This window comes from Hypanus sabinus, assembly GCF_030144855.1.
Source record: "Hypanus sabinus isolate sHypSab1 chromosome X2 unlocalized genomic scaffold, sHypSab1.hap1 SUPER_X2_unloc_5, whole genome shotgun sequence".
In the NCBI taxonomy this organism is placed as follows: Eukaryota; Metazoa; Chordata; class Chondrichthyes; order Myliobatiformes; family Dasyatidae; genus Hypanus; species Hypanus sabinus.
Genome location: NW_026779005.1, coordinates 1,018,207 through 1,036,535, shown reverse-complemented (window position 1 = coordinate 1,036,535; position 18,329 = coordinate 1,018,207). Strand labels below are relative to the sequence as shown.

The 18,329-nt window shown below is 47.5% G+C and overlaps 1 protein-coding gene across 1 annotated transcript; it reads left to right on the top strand.

Annotated features, from left to right (window-relative positions):
• Positions 1–1,215: 1,215 nt before the first annotated feature.
• Positions 1,216–14,551, top strand: LOC132385904 (zinc finger protein 420-like). The gene is made up of 2 exons (XM_059958143.1): positions 1,216–1,248; positions 9,327–14,551. Exon 2 carries the CDS (start codon positions 9,796–9,798, stop codon positions 11,494–11,496), a length of 1,701 nt encoding a protein of 566 aa, XP_059814126.1. The 5' UTR covers positions 1,216–1,248; positions 9,327–9,795; the 3' UTR covers positions 11,497–14,551.
• The last annotated feature ends 3,778 nt before the right edge of the window (positions 14,552–18,329 follow it).

Sequence of the window (18,329 nt, the reverse complement as noted above, 5' to 3'; positions counted from 1 at the left end):
TCCTGGACTTATTTCCACTTGGCATAATTTTCTTAGTATTATTTCATTACTTCTGGTTTTATTTTGCTATATTTCTACATTATTCTTGGTTGGTGCAACTGTAACGAAAACCAGACGACTGGTGGGCAGGTTTCTGGAATGGTGTGGAGGAATCACCTGCTCCTGAATGTGGCCAAAACCGGGGCGATGTTGATTGATTTTAGGAGGAAGAGGACAGTGACGAGTCCTGTATACCCTCTGGGAGAAGACGTCGCGGTGGTAGAGGAGTACAAATACTCGGGGTTCTCCTCGGCAGTAGACGTGACTGATAAACCAACACCAAGGCTGTTCACAGGAAGGGGATGCGCGGACTCTATTTTCTAAGGAAGCCGAGATCCGGAAATGTGTGAGGCGGGATGTTGCAGGTCTTTTTCCAGTCTGTTGTGGAGACTGCAGTCTTCTTTGCTGCTTCGTGTTGGGGGAGCAGCGTCGGTGCTGGTGATGCAAAATAAATTCATCAGAAGGGCTGGGTCCATCCTTGGCAACAACCCGGAGCCTTTTGAATCAGTGATGGAGAGGAGGTCGCTCAACAAACTGTTATCCGTTATTGTCAGTCTGTCACATCCTCTCCATGACCGACTGAGTAGGCAGCGGAGCCCCCCTCCCATTTCGAACGGACTCACTCAGCTCCGCTGTCACAAGGATTGTTACAGAAACTCTTTCCCACCAAATGTGATCAGAATACAACCGTTCATTTGCTGCAACAGGAGAACACACATCGTAGTTCGATAGTCTCTGCGTTATTATTTAATATATAATTATTGTATATATAGTTAATCTTTATTTTTAGTAAAGTCTGCACAGTGCTAAGTATGTTTTTAAATGTCGCTGCTGTAACGAAAGATTTCCCCACTCGGGATTAATAGTATTTAATAATAATAATTCTCCACCCCTTTATCACTCTCACCAATCAACCTCTCAGCTTTTCACTTCTCCCCGTCTCCCTGTTTACCCTATCACCTCACCTCCCCCCAGATTCTTACTCCCTCCCTTCCTTTCCAGTCCTGAAGAAGGGTCTCGGTCTGAAACGCTGACTGTTCTCTCCTCTCCAAAGTTCTTGCCGGCCCCTCTGAATTTCCTTCAGCTTTGGATTTCCACATCTGCAGATTTTCTCCTGTTTGAACATATGCGCATGCGCAGAGGTCTGAGGCGGTCCGAACTATCGCGCATGCGCTCAGCAGACGAGAGACTCACAAGGACCGGCCGCAGGTAGGAGGGTCTCCGGAGGGGAGTTGATATCCGGTGTCTGAAACGCGATTGAAGGGCTCTTACTGTGAGCTCCTGCCGCACCGGTCCTGCATCCCAGGACAGCCCCGGTCCGGTCCCTCTTTCTCAGCCCCACGATCCGTACCCGGGCCCCGGGGAGCTTTCAGCTGATGAACGCTGGAGCCGCCGCCATCTCTGCGGCGCATGCGCATCGCTAGATTGTTCGGTGGCTGACAGACAGGTTTCTCGTTCCTGCGGCCTTCTGGGTAAAGAGGCAACCATGCGTCACTCTGCCAGCGTTGTCCCGGTACAGTCGGAGGAAATGAGAGCGAATGTCTCTCTCAAACACTGCCGGGGTCCAGCTGGATTATAGTTCCGAGTTAATCTTGGATGAAAAGTCTACCTTCCAATCAATTAAATTGTCAATTAGTGCTTTATGGCAAAAAAAATCCTTCCGTCAGGTTTAGTTTCCGCTGGGTAAATAACTCCTTTGTCCTCCAGGAAAAGTGACTTGTGGCTTTCACATCACAAAACTGCCACACTCCAATGAGAATAACTGTTGCCCTCCCATTTCAGGATTGCTGACATTGACATTAATGGATTCATCACTGTCAATCAGCTGGGTATGGGGATCCGAGTAAATAGAAAATCTCCGGGATTCTAGATGTTGAGACAATTGCTCTTTGTAGTGTTGTGGAGCATGGCCAGAACTTGAAATAATCCCAAAGGACAGAAACAAATTGAGCCAAGTCATAGGTTGATTGAACGCAGAAACATCCTCGTACAGACAGGAATACAGAGAATTTAATGGTCAGCCAGGATAACTGATCCGTGCCTTGTTAGAAGATGAGGAGTTCATATAGAGACAGAAATCCACAGTGTAATTACAGGCCCTTCGGCCCACATTGTTGCACCGTATGTGTAACCTATTTGAAAAACTGCCTAGCATTTCCCTACCACATAGCCCTCTATTTTTCTAAGCTCCATGTACCTATCTAAAAGTCTCTGAAACGGTCTTATTGTACCCACCCTTTGTGTGGAAAACATACCTCTGACATCACCCTTGTACCTACTTCCAAGCACCATAAAACTATGCCCCCCCCCTCCATGTCAGCCACTTCAATCTTGGGAAAAAGCCTCTTGCTATCCACACGATCAATGCCCCTCATCATCTTATTCGCCTCTATCAGGTAAACTCTCATCTTCCGTCGCTCCTAAGTCACTCAACCTATTCTTATGAGGCATGTTCTCCAATCCATGCAACATCCTTATAAATCTCCTCTGCACTCTGTCTATAGTGTCCTGTATTGAGGGAACCAGAACTGAACACAATACCAAAAGTGAGGTCTAACTAAGGCCTTATATCTGTAAAGTTACCTCTGGCATTTGAACTCGGTCCCATTGTTGATGAAGGCCTTCTTAACAACACTGTCAACCTGCCCAGCAGCTTTGTGTGCACGATTGACACGGACCCCAAGATCTCACTGATCCTCCACCCTGCCAAAAGTCCTAACATTAAAGTTGTATTCTGTCTTCAAATTTGACCTAGTGAGAGGAACCCCTGGGTTGAACTCCCATCTGTCACTTCTCAGCCCAGTTCTGCATCCTATTGATGTCCGGCTGTAACCTCCAGACTATCCGCAACAACCCCAACATTTGTGTCATCGACAAACTTACAAACCCACCCTTCTAGAAACATAGGAAACCTACAGCACAATACAGGCCTTTCGGCCCACTTAGCCCTCTATTTTACTAAGCTCCATGTACCTATCCAAAAGTCTCTTAAAAGACACTATCATATCTACCTTCACCACCGTTGTCAGCAGCCCATTCCACCCACTCACCACTCTCTGAGTAAAAGACCTACGACTGACATCTCCTCTGTACCTACTCCCCAGCACCTTAGACCTGTGTCCTCTTGTGGCAACCATTTCTGACCTGGGAAATAGCTTTGGACATGCCTCTCATCATCTTATACACTACTTCCTCATCAAGGACATTTGTAAAAGTTACAAAGAGGAGGGGTCCCGGAAAAGATCCCTGCTGAACAGCACTGGTCACCGTCCTTCATACAGCATCTACATCCACCCTTTGCCTTCTGTGGGCAAGCCAATTCTGGATCCACAAAGCAAGGTCACCTTGGATCCTTGCCTCATTAATTTCTCAATGAGCTTTGCTTGAGGAACCCTATCAAAAGTCTTACTGAAAGCCTCGTACAATACATCCAATGCTCTACCTTCATCACTGTGCTTTGTTGCATCTTCAAAGAATTCAATCCGGTTCGTAAGGCATGACCTGCCCTTAACAAAGCCATGCTGACTATCCCTGATCGGATTGTGTCTCTCCAAATGTTTGAAGTCCTGCCTCCCAGGATCTTCTCCAACCACTTGCCCACCACTGAAGCAAGACTTCATAAGACCATAAGATACAGGAGCAGAAGTAGGCCATTTGGCCCATCAATACTGCACTGCCATTCAATCATGGGCTGATCCAATTCTTCCAGTCATCCGCATTCCCCTGCTTTCACTCAATACCCTTCGATGCCCTGGCAAATCAAGAAACTATCTATCTCTGTCTTAAATACACCCAATGACTAGGCATCCACAGTCACTTGTGGCAACAAATTCCACAGATTTACAACCCTCAGACTAAAGTAATTTCTCCGCATCTCAGTTCTGAAAGGTCGTCCTTCAATCCTGAAGTCGTGCCCTCTTGTCTTAGACTCCCCTACCATGGGAAATAACTTTTCCATATCTAATCTGTTCAGGCCTTTTAATGTTGAGAATGTTTCCAAGAGAACTCCGTCATTCTCCTGAACTCCAGGGAATACAGCTCAAGAGCTGCCGGACATTCCTCATGGGGTAACTGTTACGAACACAAAAGTCTCAGCAGCAATGGAACGCCTGGAGTCTGGTTTTGCTGTTAAAAAAAACTATTTTATTAGTAACTACATCATTTAGTAACTTAATCCAGGTAAATCAAGAGTTAATGTTGTTATGCATATATAGGTGTAAATGTATAAAATCCCGAACTTCTTCAAGCTTAGGTAGTAAATGATACAGTCTTACGATGGTGTGGTAAGGAAATTCAATTTGGTCCAAGGGATTGACGTGAGAGAGAGAGAGAGAAATGTGTAATCCAAGTAAACAGATGTTGTCAATCCTCCTCGATGTCCTCCAAATCTTCCAAGTTAGCCAAACGTGACCAGCTTAAGAGCGCCATCTTCAACTGATAATCTACCAACCCAGGCAAGGGTTAGACAAGGGTTAGATTCCACAGGGTTGCCCTCAAATGCACTAATAGTCATGGGTCGATTCTTCTAATCGATCCTCAGCCCCACCCTAGTGGGCACTTAAAAATTCAGTGGCAATTACGCCACCAGCCTTTGTGCATCTGCGGCTACCACGAAAGAGACAGTTACGCTTGTTTAAATGCTGGTGTACTGAACAACAGCTGTGTATCATGTAGCGTTCTCGTTCTTTCCCACTCTCTCCGCTCTCCCTCTCTCTCCCCTTTCCCCCTCTCTCTCCCCCCTCCCTCCCTCTCCCTCTACTTGCACTGTACTTCTCTCTCTCTCTCTTACAGGCATGATTCTTAAATGCACAGTCCATAATGAATAAAACTTAAGATTTCATCGCAATAACCATTTCATACCTGGGATAATTCTCGTGAATCTTCGCTGAACATTCACCAAAGTGAGGAGCCCAATCCTGTACACAATACTCCAAGTGTGGTCTCCCGAGTGCCTTATAAAGCCACAACATCACATCACTGCTCTTATATTCTATACCTCTAGAATTTTGCCTTATTCACAACCGGCTCAACCTGGAGATTCACCTTTAGTGCATCTAGCACAAGGATTCCCAAGTCTCTTTGTATTTCTGCATTTTGAATTTTCTCCCCATTGAAATCATAGGCTGCCCATTTATTTCTTCTACCAAATTGCATCACCACACACTTTCCAACATTGTATTTCATTTACCATTTCATTTACCACTTCTTTGCTATTCCCCTAAACTATCTAAGTCTATTTGCATTTCTGCAGTTTGAATTCTCTCCCCATCTAAATCATAGTCTGCCCATTTATTTCTTCTACCAAAGTGCATGACCACACACTTTCCAACATTGTATTACATTTACCACTTCTTTGCTATTCCCCTAAACTATCTATGTCTCTTTGCAGGCTCTCTGTTTCCTCAACACTGCCCGCTCCGCCACCTATCTTTTTATCATCGGCAAATTTAGCCATAAATCCTTTCATATCATAGTCAAAATCATTGAAATGTATTGTAAAAAGCAGTGGTCCCAACTCTGACCCCTGTGGAACTCCACTGGTAACAGGAAGCCAGCCAGAATAGGATCCCATTATTCCCACTCTCTGTTTTCTGCCGACCAGCCAATGCTCCACCCACTTTAATAACTTCCCTGTCATACCATGGGCTTTTATCTTGCTAAGCAGCCTCATGTGCAGCACATTGTCAAAGGCCTTCTGAACATCCAAGTACACCACATCAACTGCATCTCCTTTGTCTACCCTGCTTGTAATTTCCTCAAAGAATTGCAGTAGTTTTGTCAGGCAGGATTTTCCTTTCAAGAAACCATGCTGGCTTTGGCCTATCTTGTCATGCGCCTCCAGGTACTCCATAATCTCATCCCTAACAATCAATTCCATCACCCGCCAACCATTGATGTCATGCTAACAGGTCTATAGTTCCCTTTCTGTTGCCTCTGACCCTTCTTAAATAGCGGAATAACCTTTGCTATTTTCCAGTCATCTGGTACAATGCCAGAATTTATCGATTCTTGAAAGATCATTGTTTATGCCTCCTCAATCTTTCCAGCTATTTTCTTCAGAACCGGAGGGTGCGTTGCATCAGGTCCTGGAGATTTATCCACCCTCAGACCATTAAACTTCCAGAGCACCTTCTGAGTCGTAATTGTCAGTGCACAAACTTCACTTCCCTGATACCCTTGAATGTCTGGTACGCATTCAGTTCCTCTTACTTCTCAGCAACTCTCATTACAATAAGTCCAGCGATATATTGTATTGGTCCTAAATCTACCCTCGACTCTTTTTACCCTTTATATATATATATATATTTAAAAAAGCTTTCAGTATCTTCTTTGATATTAGTCACCAGCTTCCTCTCATAATTCATCTTTTCCTTCCGAATGACCTTCTGAGTTTTCTTTTGCAAGTTTTAAAAAGCTGGTGAAGCTGTCTTCCCACTAGCTCGAACTTCCTTGTTTGCCCTCTCTTTTGCTTTTACTTTGGCTCTGACTTCACTTGTCAGCCACAGTAGTGTCCTTCTTCCCTTTGAACATCTCTTCTTATTTGGAATATATCTGTCTTGTATTTCCCTCATTATTTGCAGAAAATCCACCCATTCTGCTCTGCTGTCCTTCCTGCAAATGTCCCTTTTCAGTCGACTTCAGCCAGTTCCCCTCTCATCCATTGCAATTTCCTTTATTCCACTGAAATGCTGACACATTGGTTTTATTTTTTCCCTCTCAAATTTCAATGTGAATTTGATCATATTGGGATCACCCAGTCCAGCATAGCCGATCCCCTCGTGGGCTCAATAACCAGCTGTTCTAAAAAGCAATCCCTTAGATATTCTACAAATTCTTTCTCTCGAGGTCCTCCCAATTCACTTTCATGTTAAAATTGCCAATGATTATCAATGTTATCATTGCCTTTCTGACAGGCCTTTTCTATCTCCTGCTGTAATTTGTAATCCACATCCCGACTGCTGTATGGAGATCTGTATACAACTGCCACTCCCCTCCCCATTTCGTAACTCAACCCGTAGAGACTCATGACCCCATCATGTGGATAGGGTGGTGAAGAAAGCTTTTGTTATGCTGGCCTTTATAAATCAGAGCATTGAGTATAGGAGTTGGGATGTAATGGTAAAACTGTACATGGCATTCGTAAGGCTGAATTTGGAGTATTGTGTACAGTTCCGGTCACTGATTTATAGGAACGATATCAACAAAATAGAGAGCGTACAGAGAAGATTTACTAGAGTGTTACCTGGGTTTCAGCACCTAAGTCATAGGGAAAGGCTGAACAAGTTAGGTCTTTATTCTTTGGAGCATTGAAGGTTGAGGGGGGATTTGATAGAGGTATTTAAAATAATGAGGGGGATATATTGAGTTGACGTGGATAGGCTTTTTCCATTGTGAATAGGGGAGATTCAAACAAGTGGACATGATTTGAGAGTTGGGGGCAAAAGCTTAAGGAGGGAAATTCTTTACTCAGAGAGTGGTAGCTGTATGGAATGAGCTTCCAGTAGAAGTGGTAGAGGTAGGTTCGGTATTGTCATTTAAGGTAAAATTGGATAGGTATATGGACAGGAAAGGAATGGAGGGTTATGGGCTGAGTGCGGGCCAGTCGGACTAGGTGAGTGTAAGCGTTCGCATGGACTAGAAGTGCCAAGATGGCCTGTTTCCATGCTGTAATTGTTATATGGTTAGACGGTCACACCTTACAATCCTATGTCATCTCTTTCCAATGATTTAATATTTTTTTATCCAGACAGCCACACCACCCTCTCTGCCCAGTCACCTATCATTCTGATACACCGTGTATTCTTGGACATTCAACTCCCATCGGCAGCCACCTTTTATCCAAGTTTCAGAGATTGACCAATTTGCCAATTTGCAGCTGAATTTCAAGATCGTCCATTTTAATCCTCATGCTCTGAACATTCAAATAACTCTCTCAGCCCAGGATTTGTTGCTTTCTATTTTCACTGCCCCACATCTCTGTTGCCCTGTTGCACACTATCTTCGATTTATTTCTGTTTCCCGTTTCCTCAGCCCCATCACTCTGATTCCCATCCCCACGCCAAATCAGTTTAAACCCTCCCTAACAGCTCTATTAAATGTGCTGGCTAGGATATTGGACCCCTTTGGGTTCAGGTGTAACCCGTCCTTTTTGTACAGGTCATACCTCCCCCAGAGGAGATCCCAATGATCCAGGAATCTAAAGCCCTGCCCCCTACACCAGTCCCTCAGCCACACATTAATATACCTAATCATGCTAGTATTGCTCTCACCAGCACGTGGCACAGGCAGCAATCCCAAGGTTACTACCCTAGATGTCCTGCCTTTCAGCTTCCTACCGAACTCCCTGAATTCTCTCCTCACGCCCTCCTCTCTTTGTCTAACTGTGTCATATATACCAATGTGTACCAAGACTTCTGGCTGGTCACCCGCTCCCTTCAGAACACCTTGCACCTGATCTGAGAGATCCCGTACCCTGGCACCTGGGAGGCAACACACCACACACGTATCTCTATCAGGCGTGCAGAACCTCCTGTCCATTCCCCTCACTATTGAATCCTATGACTACTGCATTCCTCAACTTCCTCTTTCCCTTCTGCACCACGGAACCAGGGTCAGTGCCAGAGACCCGATCGTCGTGGTCGTCCTCTGTCAGGTCATCCCCTCAACCGCATCCAAAGTGAGGTAACAATTACTGAGGGAGATGGCCACTGGGGCACTCTCCACTCACTGGTCTATAATTCCTGGGTTCCCTCTACTCCATTCCCTAACAAGGGGACAAGGTCTTCCAATCCTCTGGCACATCTCCCTTCCTGAGTGGTAATACAAAGGTCATCGCCAGAGGCTCAGCAATCTCCTCCCTCGCTTCCCACTGTATATCTCAGGTTGTGTTGCTCCAGCTTGAGTTGAATTGGGTAAAATTGTGATTCCAGCGCTCACATTCAGAGGAGATCTTACAGAAACATGTAAAGTTATGAAAGGGGTAGATAAGCCAGAGGCAGGAAAGTTGCTTCCACTGGTAGGTGAGGCTTAGTACGAGAGGACATTGCCTCAAGATTGGGGGATGTGGGACGGAGATGAGGAGGAACTGCTTTTCCCTGAGGGTGGTGAACCTGTGGATTTCTCTGCCTAATGAAGCAGTGAAGGCGACCTCAGTAAATGTGTTTGAGATAAGGTCGGATGGATATTGTCCTTCTCCCATTGATGTATTTTGCATTGTTGTTGATCCAGTTGGAGTTGTATCTGTGTCTGAAGGGAAATTTTCTTTTGTAACTCCGTGTTATCCACAGGAACCGGGGTGCTGAGAACACACCAGCATTTGTTCACTGGAGATCAGTTCTTCAACTCATTGATTGTACAAGGGATTCAAACATTTGACTGTCTGAATTGCCAGATAATTGATCGCAGTGAGATATCATTCTCCTTCTCTCAGTGTGGGAAGGGATTCACTCACAGCCTACCCGCAGACACGCCAGTGAGTTCACAGTGGGGAGAGGCCATTCACCTGCTCTGTGTGAGGGAGGGGAACTACTCAGTCAACCAGCCTGAAGATACATCAGCAAGTTCACACCACAGTGAGATGCTCCACCTGTTCTGACAGCGGGAAGCAATTCATTCTGTCATTGATGCTGAAGATATATCCAAAAATTCACCAGTGAGGAGACGTTTCTCAGAGTGCAGGAAGGCACTGACACAATCAACCACACTACAGAGACACCAGCAAATTCACATGGTGCCATGGCCTTTCCCCACCTCTGAATGTCGAAACAGATTCATTTAGTCATCTCAAATGAACGAACGTCACCAGTTCACACTGAGAAGATGCCGCTCACCTGCTCAGACTGTGGGAAGGAGTTCACTTCATTATCTCAACTGAAGGTACATCGGCGAGTTCACACTGGGGAGAGGCCGTTCACCTGCTCAGAATGTGGGAAGGAGTTCACTTCATCATCTCAATTGAAGGTACATCGGCGAGTTCACACTGGGGAGAGGCCGTTCACCTGCTCAGAATGTGGAGAGGCATTCACTCGGTCATCTCACCTACTGAGACACCAGCTGGTTCACACTGGGGAGAAACCGTTCACCTGCTCAGACTGTGGGAAGCGATTCACTCGGTCATCTCACCTACTGAGACACCAGCTGGTTCACACTGGGGAGAAACCGTTCAGCTGCTCAGAATGTGGGAAGGCATTCACTCGGTCATCTCAACTACAGGAACATCAGCAAACTCACACTGGGGAGAAACCGTTCAGCTGCTCAGAATGTGGGAAGGGATTCACTCGGTCATCTGACCTGAAGGTACATCAGCAAGTTCATTCTGGGGTGAGTCCGTTCACCTGCTCTGAATGTGGGAAAGGTTTCATGCACTCATCCAAACTACGGAGACACTTGCTGGTTCACACTGGGGAGAGGCCATTCACTTGCTCTGAGTGTGGGAAGGGATTCACTCAGTCATCCAAACTACAGACACACTGGCTGGTTCACACTGGGGAGAAACCGTTTGCCTGCTCAGTATGTGAGAAAGGATTCACACGGTCATCTCAACTGAAGGAACATCAGCGAGTTCACACTGGGGAGAAACCGTTCACCTGCTCAGACTGTGGGAAGGAGTTCGCTCGTGCAGCTCAGCTGAGCGTCCATCAACGATTTCACACCGGGGAGAAACCGTTCAGCTGCTCTGAATGTGGGAAGAGATTCACTCTGTCATCTGACTTGAAAGTACATCAGCGAGTTCACACTGGGGAGAGGCCATTCACCTGCTCGGACTGTAGGAAGCGATTCATTCGGTCATCTCAACTGAACACACATCAGTGCTTTCACACTGGGGAGAAACCGTTCATTTGCTCAGACTGTGGGAAAAGATTCACTCTGTCATTTCGTCTACTGAGGCACCAGTTAGTTCACACTGGGGAGAAACCGTTCATCTGCTCAGACTGTGGAAAGGAGTTCGCTCGATCATCTGGCTTGAAAATACATCAGCGAGTTCACACTGGGGAGAGGCCATTCACCTGCTCAGACTGTGGAAAGGAGTTTGCTGGGTCATCGGATTTGAAAATACATCTGCGAGTTCACATTGGGGAGAGGCCGTTCACCTGCTCTGTGTGTGGGAAGGGATTCACTCACTCATCCACCCTACAGAGACACCAGCTGGTTCACACTGGGGAGAGGCCATTCACTTGTTCTGAATGTGGGAAGGGATTCACTCAGTCATCCAACCTTTTGTCACACCAGCGAATCCACACTGGGGAGAGGCCGTTCACCTGCTCAGATTGTGGGAAGGCATTCGCTCACTCATCCACCCTTTTGTCACACCAGCGAATCCACACTGGGGAGAGGCCATTCACCTGCCCTGAATGTGGGAAGGGATTCACTCGGTCATCCAAGCTACAGAGACACCAGTTAGTTCATACTGGGGAGAAACCATTCACTTTCTCAGATTGTGGGAAGGGATTCACTTAGTCATCTGACTTGAAGCTACATCAGCGAGTTCACACTGGGGACAGACCGTCAGACTATAAGACTTAAGACCAGAAGGGGGCTGTTTACCCCATTGAGTTTGTTCTGTCATTTAATCATGGCTGATCCAAATTTGCTCTCTGCTCCAATCTCCTGTCTTGTCCCTGTATCCCTTCATGCCCGGATCAATCAAGGTTCTGTCCACCTCTGCCCTAAATGTACATAAAGAATTGGCCTCTACAGCTGCCTGTGGCACGGAATTCCCCAGATTCACCACTCTCTGTCCGTTCTCTGTCATCTCCGTTCTAAAAGGACACCCCTCTATTCTGAAGCTCTGTTCCCTGGTCGCAGACTCTTCCACCACAGGAAACATCCTTTCCACATCCACTCTATCAAGCCCTTCCACAGTTTGATAAGTTTCCATGAGGTCAGCCCTAATTCCTCTGCTGATCCAGGCTCAGGCCCATTGAACGCTCTTCATATGACAATCCATTCAATCCTGGAATCTGTTTTCGTGAACATACTCTGAACCTTCTCCAGTTTCGGCACGTCCTTTCCAAGATCAGGGGCCCAGACCTGTCCTCCGAGTGAGGCCTCACCAGTGATGACCAAATTCCCAAATTACATCCTCGCTGATATATTGTAGATCTCTCGAAATGAATGCTGACGTTGCGTTTGCCTTCCACACCACAGACTCGACCTGCAAATTAACCTTCAGGGAATCCTGAACATGGACTCCCCGTGACCCTTTGCACCTCAGTTGTTCGGTATTTTCTGTCCATTTCGAAGAAGTTAACACTTTCATTTCTTCTACCAAAATGCATGAACATACACTTCCCGGCACTGTATCCCATCTGCTGTTTTTTTTTTCCCATTCTCTAAATCTATCTCAGTCCTTCTGCACCCTCTCTACCGAAAACTACCTGCCCCTCCTCATGTCTTCATATCATCTGCAAACCTTGTAACAAAGCCAGCAATTCTGTCTTCCAAACTATTGGAATATTACAAAAATCACCAGTCCGAACACAGAGCCCTGAGGAACACCACTAGTGACTGGCAGCCAACCAGAGTTGGCTCCCTTTATTCCCAGTCTTTGCCTCCTACCATTTAGCTTGTCATGGTCCGGTCCGTGGACTCTAGGCTTCGGGTCTTCGGGCTGTCCATTGTTTCATTTGGGCTGAATCACAGGCACCTGATTCTCAAATAGGGGCTGGAATATCAGTGGCCCTGGGTTCGAGTGTAGGTGAGGGTTGGTCTTGTCAGTATCCTGTCCTTGCCACTGTGGGGTAGGTCAGGCCGTCTTTGCCATTGCCCTGCGGTTGATTCTGTCCCTCCCTGTCCTCGCCTCCGTTGGGTAAGACAGGCCGGCTTTGCCATTACCCTTCCCTGGACTGTTCCCTTCCCTTCCCTTCCATCCCTTCCCCATCTTTCAGCAACCCACGCCTGAAGCCTTGCCTGCAACCTCGCCTGTGTCATCGCCTGAATCACCATCAAGTTTAACCGCTAGAGTGAGACTGGAGCCTTGTCATGCCAACAGAAGGAACTGTTTATCGATGAGCTTGGAACTGTCTCTTTGTGTCCCCGTGTTTAGTGTCCGTGTATGAGTACCGGCCCTACGTCCTGTCCCCAAGGAGGGATCCTGACTCTCTGTAAAGCCCCGGCCCTACGTCCTGTCCCCAAGGAGGGGTCCTGACTCTGTGTAAAGCCCCGGCCCTACGTCCTGTCCCCAAGGAGGGGTCCTGACTCTGAGTAAAGCCCCGACCCTACGTCCTGTCCCCAAGGAGGGGTCCTGACACTATGTAAAGCCCCGGCCCTATGTCCTGTCCCCAAGGAGGGGTCCTGACACTATGTAAAGCCCCGGCCCTACGTCCTGTCCCCAAGGAGGGGTCCTGACTCTGTGTAAATCCCCGGCCCTACGTCCTGTCCCCAAGGAGGGGTCCTGACTCTATGTAAAGCCCCGGCCCTACTTCCTGTCCCCAAGGAGGGGTCCTGACTCTGTGTAAATCCCCGGCCCTACGTCCTGTCCCCAAGGAGGGGTCCTCTATGTAAAGCCCCGGCCCTACGTCCTGTCCCCAAGGAGGGGTCCTGACTCTGTGTAGATCCCCGGCCCTACGTCCTGTCCCCAAGGAGGGGTCCTCTATGTAAAGCCCCGGCCCTACGTCCTGTCACCAAGGAGGGGTCCTGACTCTATGTAAAGCCCCGGCCCTACGTCCTGTCCCCAAGGAGGGGTCCTCTATGTAAAGCCCTGGCCCTACGTCCTGTCCCCAAGGAGGGGTCCTGGCTCTGTGTTCTGTGTTCCTGTGCTCGAGTCCAATGCTCAGTAGGAAGACTGTTTGCCGCTACTCGAGTGGACTGTCGTTGTTTGTCGTTCCGTGTCCAAGTCTCAGGCTTCGAGTCAAGTCCAGTCCGGGTCAAAGTCTCCGAGGAGGTTTCCACTCCATGTTCAAGGCTCCGAGGAGTTTCCCAGTCCTATTACCTTGCCACGTCCAGTCCTCGTCTGGATCCGGAGTCCGAGCCCAAGTCAAGACCCAGGTTCCGGGGCCCTGTCCAGTCTAGTCTCCAGATTCCAGCTGGTGTCTAGCAAGTGATGATAAAAAGCAGCTCTGCTGAGACACAGGCAGACACACCACGGGACACTGAAAGAGCGTTGTGCACCCATGTGAAGGTGGGGGTTTGTAGGATCGATCAGGGGCTCACAGTGTGTGAAAGGTGCGACCGGTGGGGGCTTGCTTGTGTGTCCACCCTTGCCTGCGTGACAGGTCCACCACTGATGAACGGTCGTACATGGTCATGGTCGATGACTACAACAGGACAGGAAGCCAACGGACAGTTCGATGGTAACGTGTGTGTGTCTCTCTCCCCCCTCCTCCCTCCACCTGAACTGAACTGAACTCTTCACCATCGTAAAACTAACCATTTACATCTAGACTTTGAAAGAGCTAGGTTTTGATTCCTATTTCCACACTTCTGTACATATCATTGCTAACCTGTTTCACATATTTGCATTTTATAGTACTGTATTGCTTAGTTTACTAATAAACACTATTAGCTACAGTAATACCAGACTCCAAAGTGTTTTTCATTTCCGCTGGTTCGGTAATCCGGTCACGGGGTACGTGACAAACCGATGACTTGGCCTCCGAGCCGGCCATGACAATGAATTTCACAGGATCACTGCCTGCAAATCATTGTGGGCAGGTGTTTTCAGGGAAATGCACGGCAGAAATGTCGCAAATGTTCAGGGAACACTGGCATGCCGTTCTGCACAGGTATGTTCCATTGAGGCAGGGAGCACACGGTGGGGTAGAAGAACCACAGTGTACAAAGGATGTAGAAAATTCAGTTAAGAAGAACAGAAAAGCTTATGGAAGCTCCTATAATCTGAGTACAGATGGATTTCTAGAGAATTACAAGGTTACCTGGAAGGAGTGTAAGTGTGAATTAGAGCCAGAAGGGGCCATGAGAAACCCTTGGTGAGCAGGATTAAGGAAAACACGAAGGCATTCTCCAAGTTTGTGAAGAGCAAGAGGATGAGCAATGTGATCACAGGACCAAAAGGATGCGATACCCGAGTTAGATCAGGTAGCGTTGGAACTGAATGAATAGTTTGCTTCAGTATTCACCAGGGAAGGGGACCTTCACAATTGTGGGGATGACTTACAGCGGATTGAAATGCTTGAGCATATAGACATTAAGAAGGAGGACGTGCTGGAGCACTGGAAAGATATAAATTAGACAAGTCGCTGGGGCCAGGTGAGATATACCCCAAGCTACTGTGGGAAGAGAGGGAGAAAATTGCAGAGCCTCCGGCGATGATCTTTGCATTATCAACCAGGACTTGAGAAGTACCAGAGGACTGCAAGTTAGCAAATTCTCTCTTCAAATTTTTTCCAACCAAATATTAATGGTGAAACCCTTGGCAGTGTCGAGGATCTGTGTCCAATAGGTGCTCAAAGCTGCTCCGCAGTTTGACCGTGTTGTTAGAAAGGTGTATAGTGTGCTGGACTTCATCAACTGTGGGATTGAATTCCAGAGCCATGAGGCAATGTTCCAGGTATATGAAACCTTAGTTCCACACCACTTGGAGCACTCTGTTCATTTCTGGACACCTCACTGCAGGAAGGATGTGGATACTATAGAGAGAGGGCAGAGCACCGTAGCAAAGATCTTGCCTGCATTGGAGAGCATGCCTAATGAGAGTAGACTGAGTGAACTTGGCCCTTCCTTCTTGGAGCGACGGCGGACGAGAGGTGACTTGACAGAGGTGTATAAGATGATGAGGGGTTTGATAGTGTGGATAGCCAGAGGCTTTTTCCCAGTGTTGAACTGGCTAACATGAGGGGGCATCATTTTAAAGTGCTTGGAAATAGGTACAAGGGGAGAAGTCAGAGGTACGTTTTACACACAGAAGGGAGCATGGGACGCATTTCCAGTGAAGGTGGTAGAGGCGGATACAATAGGGTCTGTTAAAAGACTCTCATATAGGTACCGGACACGAAGCTTAAAAATAGAGGACTATACGGTAGGGAAATTCTGAATTAGGATACATGGTCGGCACAACATTGTGGGCAGAAGTGCCTGCAATGAGCTGTGGATTACTATGTTCTATGGTCACTCTCCGCTGCTATCAGATTTTTCTTCTCCAGCCCTTGACCTTTCCCACCCGCCTGGCTTCAACTATCACATTCTAGATAATCCCTTTCCCCTCTGATTATACTGCACACCATTTGATTCTGGCATTTCCCCCGTCCTTCTCAGTGCTGAAGAAGGGACTCGTCCCGAACCGCTGGCAGTTTATTCTTTTGCATAGATGCTGCCTGAGCTGCTGAGTTCCTTCTGCGTTTTGAGCGAGTGGCTTTGAATTTCCAACAGTCACAGACTCTCTCGTGTTCGCTCCAGGATTCACCGTGACCAGGAGATCACATAGGCAAGTGTAAGGGTCGAAACCTTCCCGAAAATCACGCCTGCGCTCGGTACCATGACCTGGCAGCATGTCGGAGCGGCGCTACGGGCGGAGATTTCCCGCGACTGAGGGCAATTACTGTGAGATGCCGACACACCATGGATCCGCATCCCGGGACAGTCCGGGTCCTTTCCCTCTCTCTCGGCCCCACGATCCGGATGAATGAATTCACTTTATTTCTTACATCCTTCTCATACATGAGAAGTAAATACATGTATGTACTCTCATACATGAGGAGTAAAGTTCCTTTTGTTAATGTAGTAATAATAAATGAAATAAAAATAATAGTAATAAATAAATAAACCAATTACAATATTCTTGTATTGAATAGATTTTAAAAACATGCAAAAACAGAAATACATTATGTTAAAAAAGTGAGGTATTGTCCAAGGGTACAACGTCCATTCAGGAATCGGATGGCAGAAGGGAAGAAGCTGTTGCTGAATCGCCTAGTGAGTGACTTCAGGCTCCTGTACCTCCTACCTGACAGGAACAGTAAGAAAAGGACATGCCCTGGGTGCAGGATGTACCCAGAAGAAGCCAGAATAAAAATATGGGGAGGGGAAAGAGGCTTGCTGGAAGGTGGCAGGTGGGTGGGAATGGTCAAGGGTTGGAGAAGAAATAATCTGGTCGGTGAGGAGAGTGCACATGAGGGGAGAGAGGAGGGGGCCGGCGGATGTAATAGGCAGGTGAGAAGTAAGAGTGTGGAATAGAGGAAGACAGGGGTGGTGGTGGGTTTGGTCTATCAGAAGGTGAGATCAATATTCACGCATCAGGTTGGAGTTCTCAGACCGAATATAAGATGTTGCACCTCCACCCTGACGGGGGAATTCATCCCGGCACAAGAGGAGGCCATCGATCAACATGTCAGAACAGGGATGGGAATCAGTATTGAAATGTTTGGCACTGGGAGGTTCTGCTCGGGACGGATGGTGCAAAGCTGCCCCACGAATTGTTCCCCTAATTGATGAGCTGATGCTCAGGAGGGAGGAGCAACACCTGATATTCCTGGTTCCCTCCAACCTGATGAGCTGAACCATAGCACCGGTCTTGTCTGGTGAATACAGAGCCCCAAGGGAAGCTGTCTCTCCATCTGAATGATGGTCTTTTTGACCTCCTGAAGACCTGTACTTGAGTAACAGTCATGTTCCGCTGCTCTCCTGTGCCCACCTCCCCAGCTGGTCTCCATCCCACTGTAACCTCAGACAACCCTCACTTCCCCACACACCAGTTCTGGTGCCATCCACAATCTCACTAATTGTTCGATCTGCATTCCCTTCCAAATCATTCACACCCGTGACCAGCACCAGTTCACTGCAAGGTGACAGAAAGAAGTGAGAGTAGAGCTCAGCTCAAACAAATAATACAAGTGAAACAAAGAGCAGGAGAGTGGTGGTGGAGGGGAACTCGTTGGGTCTGGTGTCCAGAAGGAAACGGAGAGCTCTGTGACTTTCCTGGTGGGAGGGGGAGGTGTACATGAATGAAAATGATCATCCACAGTGATAGTAAGATGATCGTGGCAAGGGAACTTGAAATGGTTGAAAAAATTTCTCCTGTGTTGCTTGGATTTCCAGCGTCTGCAGAGTTTCGCCTGTTTGTGACCGGGAAATTCCGTTTGTTGTGGACAGAGCAAAGGTACTTGACAAAGTGGACTCCCGATCTACATTGGGCCTCACGGACGTAGCGGAGGCTGAACCAGCAGCATCAGGTAGAGTAGATCAACCTGACAGACTCGCAGGTGAAGTGTTGCCTCACCTGGAAGGACGAATGGAGCTGAGAGGGAAAGAAAATGGGAGCGTGTAGAACTTCCCTCGCTTGCAAGGATATGTTCCAGGAGGGAGATTAGTGGGAAGAGACGAATGGAATCATTGTG

What these genes read in the sequence shown, in the direction of transcription:
- LOC132385904 (XM_059958143.1), top strand. Translation starts at nt 9,796, where the DNA reads ATGTCGAAACAGATTCATTTAGTCATCTCAAATGAACGAACGTCACCA.